The sequence below is a fragment of the Monopterus albus genome, unplaced genomic scaffold, assembly GCF_001952655.1.
Source record: "Monopterus albus unplaced genomic scaffold, M_albus_1.0 scaffold201.1, whole genome shotgun sequence".
Lineage (NCBI taxonomy): Eukaryota > Metazoa > Chordata > Actinopteri > Synbranchiformes > Synbranchidae > Monopterus > Monopterus albus.
Window position 1 is genome coordinate 11,181 of NW_018128081.1, and position 13,737 is coordinate 24,917.

The 13,737-nt window shown below is 42.4% G+C and overlaps 1 protein-coding gene across 1 annotated transcript; it reads right to left on the bottom strand.

Annotated features, from left to right (window-relative positions):
• Window positions 1–6: 6 nt before the first annotated feature.
• Window positions 7–13,731, bottom strand: ism2b (isthmin 2b). Its single transcript, XM_020618149.1, has 6 exons — window positions 13,300–13,731; window positions 5,346–5,597; window positions 3,893–4,226; window positions 2,388–2,525; window positions 1,703–1,771; window positions 7–1,406 (listed from the first exon to the last, which is right to left on the bottom strand). Exons 1-6 carry the CDS (start codon window positions 13,399–13,401, stop codon window positions 889–891), a joined length of 1,413 nt encoding a protein of 470 aa, XP_020473805.1. The 5' UTR covers window positions 13,402–13,731; the 3' UTR covers window positions 7–888.
• Between the last annotated feature and the right edge of the window lie 6 nt (window positions 13,732–13,737).

Consider the following 13,737-nt stretch of genomic DNA (forward strand, 5'->3'; position numbering starts at 1 on the left):
ACAGTTTGATTGGTAACTCTTTGGCACCCAAATCATGTTTTCCTGGCTGTTAAAATGTGATTGATGAAATCAATCTGTGTGGCAAAACATTTGAAATCAAAGGTTCTGTTTCTGTTGTAGTACTGCCTGACAGCTTTTCTCATAATTCTCACTAGCAAGCTCGGATATAACAGAATATATCAAATCATTTAGCTTACTTCTCTGGGTCAGCTCTCAAATACCTCAACACATTTTTGTCTGTAGTTTAATGTCCCAAAAGGCTGACTGAAATGTACATTACTGTGAATGCATGCAGCATATTATGGGTCTACTGATGTCCTATTGACTAGTTCATCTTAATACATTTGTAAAACCTGTAGGATTTTATATTGTAGCAGCATAACTGGGAGATTCATCTGTCAGACTATGCCCGTTCAGGGTTTTGTTTCATCAGTATAACCAACCCATACTCCCACATTTCCTAATGTAAAACTTACAAGAAGCACGATGAGGATGTTTACAATATGTTGATATTAGTCAATCACAAGCACTCCAGGACACCATCAAATAGCCATTAGTAAACACCATGCCTACACACCCCCAGGAGAGTGCACTGAATATAAAGAGAAGGAGCTGGATGTCATGCTAGATGTGTAACAAGTTGACAAGCAATGGAAGAATACTGCTTTTATCCATTCATATACTTATATAGTTCAGTCAAGCCTGATATCAGGACAGTGGGCCAAATCCTACCTTGAGACAGCCACACTTCACCAAATCTCTCATTCACAAATGTGCATTTCCTCTGAATCAGTGCATGGTTAATATTTCATGACTTTTAAGGTAGGTAGTCAAGTTAGGATTGGGCCCTGTGACTCTGAGTGAAGCGGTCGTTTTGGCTGTGGTCCCTCAATACTCCCTGGCCTCTTCCAGTTCATTCATAAACACATCTTCATGGGGGTTTTCTGGGCAGCTCAGCCCATTGTTGGGTGGCCGTACAGCATGGAATCGACTCCAGTCTCCCTTGCACAGGATCCACGGTAGCACATCTACTTTGAAGTGCAGCTCGGGTGAGAACTCAGTGCTGATCAGGTTAGGCGTGCCTGCACTTCTGCCCCGTGTGATCAGCCGTCCACGATCATCATAACAACAGTGTTGTGCTGCAAGTGTAGATGAGTCACCGGAAAGGGCGGAGCGGATGCAGCTATTCGCTGAAGGCTTGTAGATGTCCAGGTGCTCCATAGGGCCACTGGCATCTCGCCAGCGGAACTGCCGTCCATGACTGTCATCGTAGACACTGACCACAGCGTATGCCACTTCAGAGGGGAAGGAACAGGGGCAGCTGGGCAACTCAGACAACACCTGGTGGAGGTATCTTTGAAGGAACTCACTCTTACAATTGAGCCACTTTTCACAGCTATCCACATCTGTTGGAAAGAGGACAGCTGTTGGTGGTAGCATGACAAGTAGCATGAAGAGCTGCCTCTGTGAGGTCAAGACTGAGTCCTTTGCCTGACATCTCTAAACATCAGTTACAGCACTGGGCAAGCCAGCTCTACACTCCCTTGTGATAGCATACCATATTCCATTAGCTCCAAGGAGGTACTATCAAATATACTTCTCGAGGTATATGAGAATGCTTTGTAAAACTGTGGACTGTAAGGTATGAAGGGGTTACAGTTAATGGAGTAAAATATATGATCCTGGAGAACTTAACACTCACCTGCTCCAAATGGCTCTGTGCCATTCTCCATCTCAAAAGGGAAAGGCTCTACCACAGTGTTGAGATCACCTATGAAAGAATAGAGTGGTGCATCAGCTGTAGATTAAAAACCAGCTGGGACAGCAGAATTTCAAAAGCACAAAAAAATCTCTCAGTACTCTGCCCTTTGATTTGCTGTTTGTATTGCTGAAGACCAAGGTTCAATAGGGAAGATCTTTTCCCTCACATTCGCTTGTTCCTCTGTGGGTTAATGTGAGCTGTATACTCCTGATCTAATTCTCTCCTTCACTTCTGCTTTCCCTCCCTGTCAAATGTCCCTCCACCTTCAGAGTCTCACCCACCTGCATTCCTCGAGCCAATTAGACAGTAGCTGCTGTTTGCTGTAGCAAACATCACTGAAATTCTGTTTATTTGTCTTTCAGACCTACAACTGCACAGCCCACCTACACCCCATCACCATAACCTCCTTGATGTCCAGAGACATTGTCTAAGGCTTCCTTGAACCACCTACTGTCTCTGCTCCACCACCAGGGGATTCTGTCCTATGGACCTACACTTATTAACAGTGCTTCATATCAACACTGTTTAATTGTCAAAAATTTCTCTGTTGCTAACTCTGTACATTTTGTCATTTGTTTCCATTTGATCTCTTCTTATTGAATTGAAGATGAAAGTATAATCTCACCAGGACAAGGGTCCAAGTCACACTTAGAGGCTTCTGTCAGAGTGCAAGAGTAACCACAGGACTTGGTCCTCTTTTTCTCACCATGTCCACATGTCACTGAACAGGGAGACCAGGGAGTCCACTCCTCTGTCTCCTTCTCTGTGGGAGGGAAAACATAGTGAGACAAACTCAGTTTGTGGACTGTCTTGGTTTATGTAAATGGACAATTTTCTCCTGGTCTAACCTTTCCCATGCAAACCCATATTCTTTTTAAGATGCTTCAGTAAAATTAGAGAGATGGAAGCTGTGCTGTGGCCATCCGCCTCCGCACCATGTATCCTTGTGGTGTTAATAACACTGAAAACAAGTCGTTCTTGATTAAAGGTGAGGTGGGTGCAGAAATACCAGCTTGAGTGTAGCAAGCACCCAATTTTACTTTGTGGGCACTGCCAGTTTGCCATGTGACCATATGGGAATGACATCTCAGGAGAATCTTAATTACAGAAGAAGCTAAGGCAGACATCCTTGATTTCTGCTCCCTGAATCTTTAGATGTGACCATTTAATAGGCATTGTTGCCCTTGCTGGCTTGCCAACATGCATGACACTCAAACAGATATAAGTCTATACATTGGCAGATGGATAAAGGAAAGCATAAAGGGTAAAACGTACCCAGGTTTTTAGGGTTTTTAGATACTTGCGGACACATTCTGAGATTACACTACAGGAATAGAGGTTGGTGCAACAACAACCTTCAAAAACCTCAGAAGATCGTTCATGCATAGATTTGTATCTATGGGAAGCTTTAGGCTGTGGTAAGGCCATGACTCCACTCTGATCTACAGCATTTCTTTTTCTCACTTCTTTCCCATTCTTCCCTTATGGGCACTTACTGTATCTCTTTCTCTCTCATTATTTACTATTTTTACCACTAAATAAGTCATCTGTGCAAGCTGACACAATATTTTTCCCATTAGAGGAAGGCTGAATTAAGATGGGACAAAGATGTAAAAGTTATGGAGAGCTCCAAAAGCCCCCTGAAATTCTCAAACTGGCTCCCAGGGAAAGAATGAAAGGGTCAGCTGAATGGCCCCTGTCCTTTGTGTTCCCAATCTGCCCTCTAATTGTCAACAAGCAGAGGGCTGTTTTGTCCCAGAGACCAGTGCCGGCCTCACGCTGCCATTAGCGAGCACATCAGACCCATCTTCAAAAGACAGGCCTATGTGACCAGCATGACCAGTGTTGACTTCAAAAGGGTCCATAACCCACATTGTCCTGATGAGTTCTCTGTCTCGGGAGACAGTTACTGTATCATACAGCCTTCCTAAGCCACTCTGTTGTTCTGTTTTTTATTTCTCTCTTTCCTGCTACACATTTCCATTAGTTCAGTCTCTCTTTTGTTATGATAAATTGTGATTGTAATACTATACTTTTTCCTCTGGATGGTCTGCAGTATAAGATTTGTTAAGTGATATCTTAAAAAGAGGTGTTTGTATGGTTCATCTAACACAGTTTTGTACAACGTACCATAGTAGCTCTGTACTGGATCCCAGCCTTTGTTCCAGTAGGGATCCCAGTCTTCACCCACTCCACTAGGTAAGGGCTCCTCGCTTCCGTAATCCAGGGAGTAATCTTCCTCCTCCTCTTCCTCGCCAGTTTCCGCTGTGCCTGACCGGCTGTTGCTGTCCTCGCTGGAATCAGCATCTGTGTAACTCCAGAAAAGGGGCCAGAAAAGTTTCTTGCCTCCGAGCCAATCTACTGTAGAAGAAGGGGAGGAGGAAAAGGAGGGAAACCAGTCCTTTTCTTTGGCCAGGTCCATCTCTACCTCCATCTGAGGATCGTCCACCACCTCAATAGTTACCTGTATAGACAGCCAGTCCAAAGTCAACTTGAACAACTAGTACTCCAACTACAACTACAGGGCCAGTGACAAGCCACACCCACACTTAGAACTGGTTCATTAACAGTGGCATAAGCATTCAGCAAGAGACTACACTGTCCAGTACAGGATCACTGATTTTATTGTGCAGCTTTAGTGGTTTTTCTTAAGAAATCAACCATCTCAAATCGACAGAGGAATATTTTAGCAAATGAACCCGCTTTTCCGATATAAGTTAGCCAGCCAGGCATGAGCATGAACATTCAGCCAACCAAATGATCCTCTTGGGGAGAGAATGTGAGCATTTATTCTGGATAATTACCTCAATATGACTCATTCTAGATGCTACAGTACTTCCAGGGGCCCACATCAGCTGGCGTGAAGACCAGGCAACAGAGATTACAGGGGAAATCTATCATTGTGTAACTATTGTGTAATTCATTTCACAGTTAGGAAGGAAGTTTAGAACTGCCTTCATTTATTGTAGCTGAATATATATCATTGGTGTAGAGTCTTCCAGCCAAAGAATGGTACCTCTGGTCTATAAAGTGCCTCTGTCTCTGTACTGATGTAGACAAAGGCCGACATCATAATGTTCCTCTAACCACATCCTGATTCTGCTGACCAGACCTGGAGAGGGTAACTGCCCGGACATAAGTTAAACAGAACTTTCTTGAAGTTTTTGTGTCAGTTTAAAGGGAAATGATGAGAACATAATGGACCCCTACGATTACAGATCATTCTTACCTTTATTACACTTTATTTAAATAGTAACAAGTGGGGTCTCTAAAATTTGAATGAGAGATATTGATTTCTGTTGCACATTAAGGTTATAAATCATTTTGTACAAGATAATTTGTCCTTGTATAAAGGGGTTTTTTATCTATATTTTGCCACCTACTGGTTAATCTTTGCATAAAGAACACAAACTAAAATAAACTAATTTCAGTTCTACAAGGGGTTGTTCTTGTTCTCTTATACTGAGTTAAATACAGTATTCCTAACTAAAAAGTAAAAATATATTTTTATTACTATCTGAAAGGCTGTCTAAGGAGCTTAAATACTGCACATCCACAAATACAGTCATGACTCCCCAATCACCTGTATGTTGGGGTTCTGCGCATTGATGTCAGCATTTGCTAGATCTGGGAAGTTCTTGAGGTCCAAGATGAAGGGCTGGGTCTCCTCCTCAGGCTCCGGCTGTGGGAGAACACCAACAGAGCGGTGCTGAGGGTGTGACCACCTCCTCTGTTGGCTGTTCGATTCAGGCAGCAGACTCTGCACCTGGTTCTGCTGCTCCAGAGTGTCAGAGATATATTGGACCCCAGCACTGTGAAATGGGTGGCCCTGAGCCTGATGGAAAGTACAAATTTCAAATTACAAAGGCAAAAGGTAAGTTATTGTGTATTTACCTGAATCAGAAACAGTAATCTGGTGGAATGATTTAAGACATTAGACTGCATTGTGCATCTGTGCTGACTGTGTACAGACACCACCTTGAATCATGTAATTAACAAGAGCAACTGAGACAATCTTAGTGTCACCACTGGCATACATCTAAAAAAACTACTGACAAAAACATCTATTATTTATTGTGGCTCACTGATGAGTGTAAGAACACTTAGTGCTCCAACTCAAGGAAGAAACCTTAAAACCATTTACCAGTTCACAGCTTGGTCAGCAATTCCAAAAAGCCCCTGAGGCATCCAGCTAACCAGCAAAGTGACCAACCAGCCCTTGTTCATTTCATCCCCACCCCCAACAGTCATGGCATCCAGGCCATAGACAAAGAGGAGCCTGTGCCAGAGAGATCCTCTTTTAGCTTTAATGAGAGGGCCTGGGAGACATGGGCCCCTGGACTGGTGCGAGTGCGTCCGTTCCTGCTGTGCTGCTACAGCCACCACTTCATCTGACCTTTCCAGTTGTACAACTATTAAGAAGATCAACAGCCGGAATATTAATCTGTGAGATTAATGGTGACATTATATTGGTGGGGATTGTAGATATATGTACTGTACTTGGAATATAATCAGTGAAAATTATTTTTTGGTTAGTTTGTGTCTCCAGTATGCATGTGTCTGTTTAACGTCAGGGCACATATCTATTTTGTCAAAACTCAAATCCAAACCCTCTAATAAACCCTTGTCTGTCATTCATTCACGTCTAGATCCTCCTAGCCCAAACATACAGCCACGACTGGACAGGACCTTAAACTTGGACCCGAGCCAGTTTGTGGTCTGCTTAGAGCAAACCAGTGGTGGCTGGAGAGCTAAAGAAGAGAAGAAACGTCTGAATTAATGACCCATGATTATTTATGGCTACAGCCTCTAGAACAAGGCTTACTTTTCACTGACTGCTTGTGATTGTCCCATAAAGTTATGTGGCTGGCCAACACATAATGCCTATTTAGAAGAAAAGCCTGTCAAGCATGCAAAATGATGGATGAGGAAAAGCTGGCCCCCTCCCCACATATCTGTAAACTGGTGGTGACAAGCAGATAACCATTTTGGGATATTTAGCCTTTCTCTCAGTAACTTTATCCACTGTTTGCAAATGCTGCAAGAAAGTATTACACATATTGCAGTAAATGCAAAGTAACTCCCATATTCTTGCCAAGATAACTCAATGTTACATTAAAATTCAATAATTACCAAGACCGCTGAAAGCACTCAGGCACAAAATCACTTAAGTTTGCTAAAGGAAGACTAATATTTCACAGATTTTAGATTTTTAATTGGACATTTTGATTTGATATTTGATATTTGTCCTGGTAAAGGTTTCTGCACTGGATATAATGGTGGGGAGGTCAAACGTTCTAGCCGCAATATAATCACAGTGGAAGGCATCGGACTGAAATTCAAAACATCATTTTAAAAACTATAAACATTGAAATGATTTTTTTCTGTTTTTATGTAAAGAAGACAAGCCAGTGAGACACTTTAGCAGTCAGTTGATCATTATCTGTTTATCTTTTGGTCTGAAATATTATGTTGAAAGCCATCCTCATTTTGGAGTCCAGCCCACTTGGAAGAAAAATGGACCCAGCGCCTCTCCTCATTTCACCCAAAAGTCCCAGAAGGGGTTTTGTACCAGTGAAAAGAAATGTCACTCAAACTGTAGCCCATCCCTTTTCCCAGTCACCCTGAATGTTCCCTGTCAAAAAAATGTAGCTTCACTGTACAAAATCAGTTTTGAGTATTTTACTGAAGGGGCCTTCTCCCAACACCACCAGCAACAATTTGATTTCTATATCAATAAATTCAGGAAAGCCTCATGTATAACATGGTAGTGTTGTACTGGACTATATTATATTTAGAGGTGTTCCTAATATTCGGACCCTCTCATGTACAGTATGTAGCTGGGGAGGACAAAAATATAGAGACACCTTTGAAAACTATGTAGTCCAGTACAACACCACCTTTAACTATGACCTCAGTAATAAATGTATAATTGAATATATACATTTATAACCAAAAGTGCAACATTTTGAGCTTCATAAACACAGATGTTAAGGCAGAATTGTTGCACTGAAGTGCATACAATTGTACAGGTGTACCTACTGTAATAAAGATTTCAAACCAGCAGTCTAAACTGACTCAGTGCAGGGAGAGACTTAAGCAGCAGCATCCAAAAAGTGTATAGGCCTACAAAAGGTTGAATAAGAGCAACAAATGCAGGAGCTCAGAAGACAGAACATGGATCTGAACAGGCAGTGGTCCAGACAGATAGCAAAGCTCAGGATCTGTGAGGACATAAAAATGAAATTAGTGAAGAATAATGAATGCATTCATGCAAATTATTGTAAAAGGAAGATGGGCCAGATTAGGACATTTGATTTTCCAGAGCAGATGAAGGTTTTGAATAAAGAGGTTGAACTGTTTTGAGGAGAGAGCCTGCTGAAATTCAGGACTAATTAGTACGGGGTCAGACTCACATCTCCACCTTTTAGCACAGATGCTGTTTGAGCGGTGTACATGCACTTAGTCACAAACAGAGGACTAAGTGTTAACAAAGCTATGGAAGTAGTAAGTTTCATACTGGAGAAACTTGCTGGCTCCCATGTAGAGAGACCACCAAGTGCTACTTTCTGCAGGTAGCACTGCAGTATGTGCAGGATGCTCTACTATCAGAAAATGATATTACACTGTGTACTCATGCCGCTACAAAGTATGGACATAAATATATGGAGAATATTTCTCAAAGATGGCACAAGGTTGCACCCGGGTTTGAGAGAACAAACATCAGGCTCTGGTCCGTGCACATTTGACAGAGATATGATACAGGACATAGTCAAGAGCGGTGGAGGGGGCGATTTTCTTTGTGAGAAAAACATCTCCTCCAGGATAAAAGAATTTAATGAGTGACACACAGAAGTTCAGTGAGAGCCTGACAGCGCACAGGGCCCGAATCCTGCTAGACATAGTGGAAGGGTTTCATGAACGGAGTCAGGAAGAGAGGGCAATGAATTATTTTGTACCTTGCATCTTTAAAAGTATGGCACACCAATTTCACAATACCTTGTCCAGATAGAAACTTTCTAAATGAAGCTGTGTGTGAGACCTTCTATGCTATTTTCACCCTCAAAGCACTGCACCTGATGTCGACATCATCCGGCAAAGTATACTTTTCTAAAGATTTCAAAGCTTGTGATAAAATATTTTGGCAGCGGGGAAGAGTACATCAATTCTACTTCATATTTAGGTAAGACTGTTTATTATTATTATTGTGTAGGAAATAAAAATAAATAGGCTCCAAAAAATGGTCTGACAATGTTTTCTCTTCCGGTTCAGAAAAGTGATGACACGGAAGTTGAGAGGAGCGAAATTTTAAATATATTTTAAAACCAAAAAATCCACTATCCTAGTGAGGAAAGATTTAATAGGTTCTTTATTTATCACAGACTAATACACATGTCAATTTGAGCCAACAAAAACCTCTTTAAATATGTTTTTTTTTAATGTAAAAAATGGATTTGACCTCCATAATAATGAAAATAAGAGGTGAAACAATTAGTAAATGAATCAATTAGTTGATACACAAAATAATTACTATAACTAATAAAACACTAACTGTTCTGATAATCAAACAGTCGTTCAAGTAATTTGTAAAAAAAAAAAAGACCAAAACATTCTTGGGTAAAGTCTCTAAATTGTGAATATTTCCTGCTTTTCTCTGTTTTATATCATCATAAACTGAGTATCTTGCGATTTTGGACTGTTGGTGGACAAAATAAGACAAGTTTCACTGCTGTCTGAAATGTCACACTGAAGAAGTCACTCACTGTAACACTGACATCAGACTGGTCAGTCGTGGAAATTACAGTGATTCTGTCTGAAGATACGCTAAACTATGCTTACTGGATCCAGAATAAATACAATTAAGTCAGCACAGACTGACCAGAGTGCGAGTCTTTTATTTGTCAATGGAGAATCAACTATTTTAGTATAATACATGTTTTTTATTCTTTCTTTTCTCTTCTTTTAGGAAAGCACCAGTGCCTATACCTCCAGTGTATTATATTTGGAATCTATAACAAGAAATGACAAAGAAATTGTATACACTAACAATATTCTCTGTGTAAACATAGCAAGATATAAAAGCCCCATGCTTATGCTTCTCTCACCATGTGTTACAAATGATTTCTGCTGTCTGGTATATAGAATTTGGTTGCATAAATCCTCCAGCATGATGCTTTTACTGCCCTGTTTGAAACATAAGTGCATGCCAAACCTGACTTGTGGTGATCATACATATCCTGACATTCACACACATGCCCTAACACCTACAGACTCACACAAACATGAAAAACACTAACTCTAGAGTCATGAGAGAGGCCACATGCTTTTATACCCTCCTCCTCTCATCTTGTTACACATCTGGATCCTGTAGTTTTTTTCACCCTGTATATCACTCTCCTCCATTCTTTCTCCCCATGGTTCTCTCTGATGCTGCTCTCGTCCTCTTGGTGGTGGGACTCTTCCGAGCAAACGCCTGATGAGCTGATAGCATGCAACGTTTAACACAGCGAATGTATGGATGCACTGGAGGATCTCTGCCTGATCTGGACACTGCTTCTGTCTTCTCAGATGGACATTACTGACAAATCCACCCTTATGGCACCACATCCTCCTTTCAAATGACTGAAAAGAATAAATCCATGCTGGTCTACTGTCATTGCTACTGCCAGTAGTGACATACATTCCTGTTAGGATGAGGAGGTCGGAAGACTGGATAGGGGCAGCAGAGGTGTGGCTGTGGGCTGGGGGGGCAGGCTGAGAAGGCCAGATGATGTGACAGTCCTGATTTATGTACCCGCAGATATCAAAGGCCCATGAACTTGGCGGTTTCCAAACCATTACAAAAGAACAATAAACTATGGACACTCTTTGATCGCCATCTTTTACAAATGGAAACAAGACAACAAATGCATGCCTGCTGGAATCGGGGTGGAGCTGTGGAGGTTAGTGTGGGAGGTGGGGTACATAACAGACAGGGCAAACCCAATATTTGCCCCAGTATTTGTAAAAGAGACTATTTCACCACAATACCTCCTCTTCTCCTTTGATGAGAAATGGGGGTAAAAGCAACAACAGGAAATTCCACGTTAACACAAAAAAGAGCCAGTGTAAACAATCAGATGAACGACACTTGACTTACTCCAGTAAGAGATGCCTGGAGCTTGCCTTATTTTGGTTACATAAGCATTTTGTAACTGGGCACCCACTTTACAGAGCCTCAATTCCTCCTTCCTTCTCTCTTCCTCTACTAATCTCTCCTCTCCACTGATCACTAAGGACCAGCATCCAGCTGGTACAGAGTCACCAACTGCAGCCTTGTGGTAAATGCAATGAACAATCACACAAACCAAAGTGAGATTTTCTTCTTCTTTTACTTCTTCTCCCTTTCCCTCCTTCTTTTTTCCTCAAGTCTTTTTGCTTTGACATCAATCAGGCAGATGATGAGAGGGAGTCCCAACAGGGCATCCATGGGAGGCCACACAAGGAGAGAGTTCAAAGGCAAAAACTAAGCCCTGACACAAGCACACACAAACAGACTTTGATATCCAAATATGTCCGTATGTCACACAAACATTCCCGTAGACACACCACACACTGCACAGCGCGTAGTTTGGATTTATTATAGTAGGGTGTGTGCCCAGTGATGGCAAACCTTACTACACATGGAGAAAGAAGTGGAACAAAGAAGAAAAACATACACCGATGAGAAAATTCAGACCAGTGACTTGAGATTTCATTGGAATTGTTTATGGAAATTGATGGAGGGCAATGACTGTAGGTGATTCTAAGATGTTGTTTAACCCTTTGAATATCAGAGATTCAACATTTTAGAGAACAAGTGTACAATTAAAAGTAGAACATGCACCTTAAGTACCACAAAACTGTTCCTAGACTAGCTTATGTGTGTGCCCACAAAGACCTGCAAATACAACAACAAGAAGCCCTGGTTCACAGTAAGACTCAAGCCACTTCGCTGTACCAAAGAGGATGCATGCAGACATGGGGACAGGTGGGTCAGGAACACACTGACAAGGTAGATCAGAATAGCAAAGAGGAGCTACTCTGAGAAGCTGAGAAACTAGGTTTCAACCAAGGACCCCTCGTCTCTGTGGAGAAGCCTGAAAAACATCACTGGCTACAGGAAGCCATACCCCCTGCTGGGGAAGACTCACAGCGTTTTACTTTAAGGTTTCAGAAAAACACCAACCCCCCCCCCCACACACACACACACACACAGACACAACCCCCCACCACTGTAGATCTGTGACAAGGATGTGCGTGGCCTTTTTAAAAAACACAAGATCAGAAAGGCACCAGGCCCAGATGGTGTGACCCCCTCCTGCCTGAAAGCCTGTGTTGATCAGCTGGCCTCCGTCTTCACACAGATCTTCAACAGATCACTGGAGCTGTGTGAAATCCCCTCCTGCTTCAAACGCTCCACCATCATCCCGGTTCTCAAGAAACCCTCCATCAGTGGACTGAATGACTACAGACCTGTTGCCCTGACATCTGTAGTCATGAAGTCCTTTGAAAGACCGGTGTTGGCCCACCTGAAGGATGTCATAGACCTCCCTGCTGGACCCCTGGCAGTTTGTCTACCGGGTGAACAGGTCAGTGGATGATGCATCAACATGGCACTGCATTGCATCCTGCAACACCTTGAATCCCCAGGGACCTGTGCACGGGCCCTCTTTGTGGACTCGGCATAAATCGGCATTCAACACCATCCTCCACTCCAAACTGACCCAGCTCACTGTGCCTGTCCCCACCTGTCATCCAAGATTGTGATGAGTTGGCCTACAGATGGGAGGTTGAACAGCTGATCCTGTGGTGTGGTTGCAACAACCGGGAGCTGAACATGCTCAAAACAATGGAGATGACAGTGGACTTTAGGACAGGTCGCCAGTCTATCACAGGGCTGACATGTAGACAAACAACCACACACACTCACACTCACTCCTACTGGCAATTTAGAGTCTCCAGTCAACCTAAGCTGCATGCCTTTGGACTGTGGGAGGAGTACCCGGAGAGAGCCCACGCAGGCACAGGAAGAACATATAAAATCTGTATAGAAAGGCCCCGGGTCGCCACCTTTGTAAATATCTATCTGAAAAACTCCATCTAAACTGTTTATATACACATATATTTTATGTTTATAAGTATTTTTATTTTTCCAATGCACACTACCTTTTCGTGTTTACACATCATTTTTCTTATCTTGTTTTCTCTGTTTTATCTTGTTTATTGGTAGCTTTATGGAAGAGCATTGTACGTGCACTGAGAGCCAAAGTCAAATTCCTCATGTGTTCAACACACCTGGGCAATAAAGCTGATTCTGATGCTGATAAGAGTATAGCCCACGGAAAAGCATTTCAAAACAGTTTGCAGATTGAACGAGGCATTAGTTCTTTGCAAAATTTCGTTTGATCAGTGGTGGGCGTGTTTTTTATCAAGACATCGCAGCTTTTTAAAACATGTTGCTCAACTTTCAAAGCTACTAAAAGCCAACACGAAGTATGTCAGATTAAAAAACTTACCTTGTGGGCAACATTGTGCCTGGTAGGAAATCCCGTCCCCAAACTAACGAGAAGTAATGACCAAAGCAGCATCTGAAATCTGCCTGCCGCGTTTTGACGCATCTTCTCTACTTCAACGCTTCCTATGAAGTTTGTAAAAGTACTTTGAAGGCTTTTCGCGGACTATTCTCTCCAAATTAGTTTGTTGGTTTAGAAGAAGCTTTGTGTTCTCCGGTTGTCAGCGGTTTTGACTCATAACAAATGAATTTTTAGTCCTCGTCAGTCCCGAAGTGTCGTACTTTATGAAGATGCGCACCAGCGCCCAGAGGTGTCCCGCGCGTTATCCATATCTGGCACCAGCGCCTCGAGCAGCAATTGTCAGTCGGTATGGCGGGTCGAGCTCAGTGCTCGTTTTATCCATCAAAACCAAAGCTGGGAGAGCTTTAAGTACCAGAACGC

What these genes read in the sequence shown, in the direction of transcription:
- ism2b (XM_020618149.1), bottom strand. Translation starts at nt 13,401, where the DNA reads ATGCGTCAAAACGCGGCAGGCAGATTTCAGATGCTGCTTTGGTCATTA. An exon ending in TCCAGTACAGAGCTACTATG is followed by an intron (nt 2,526 to 3,892) that starts GTACGTTGTACA and finishes TCCCTCCCACAG; the next exon opens with AGAAGGAGACAGAGGAGTGG. An exon ending in CACAGAGCCATTTGGAGCAG is followed by an intron (nt 1,407 to 1,702) that starts GTGAGTGTTAAG and finishes TCTTTCCAACAG; the next exon opens with ATGTGGATAGCTGTGAAAAG.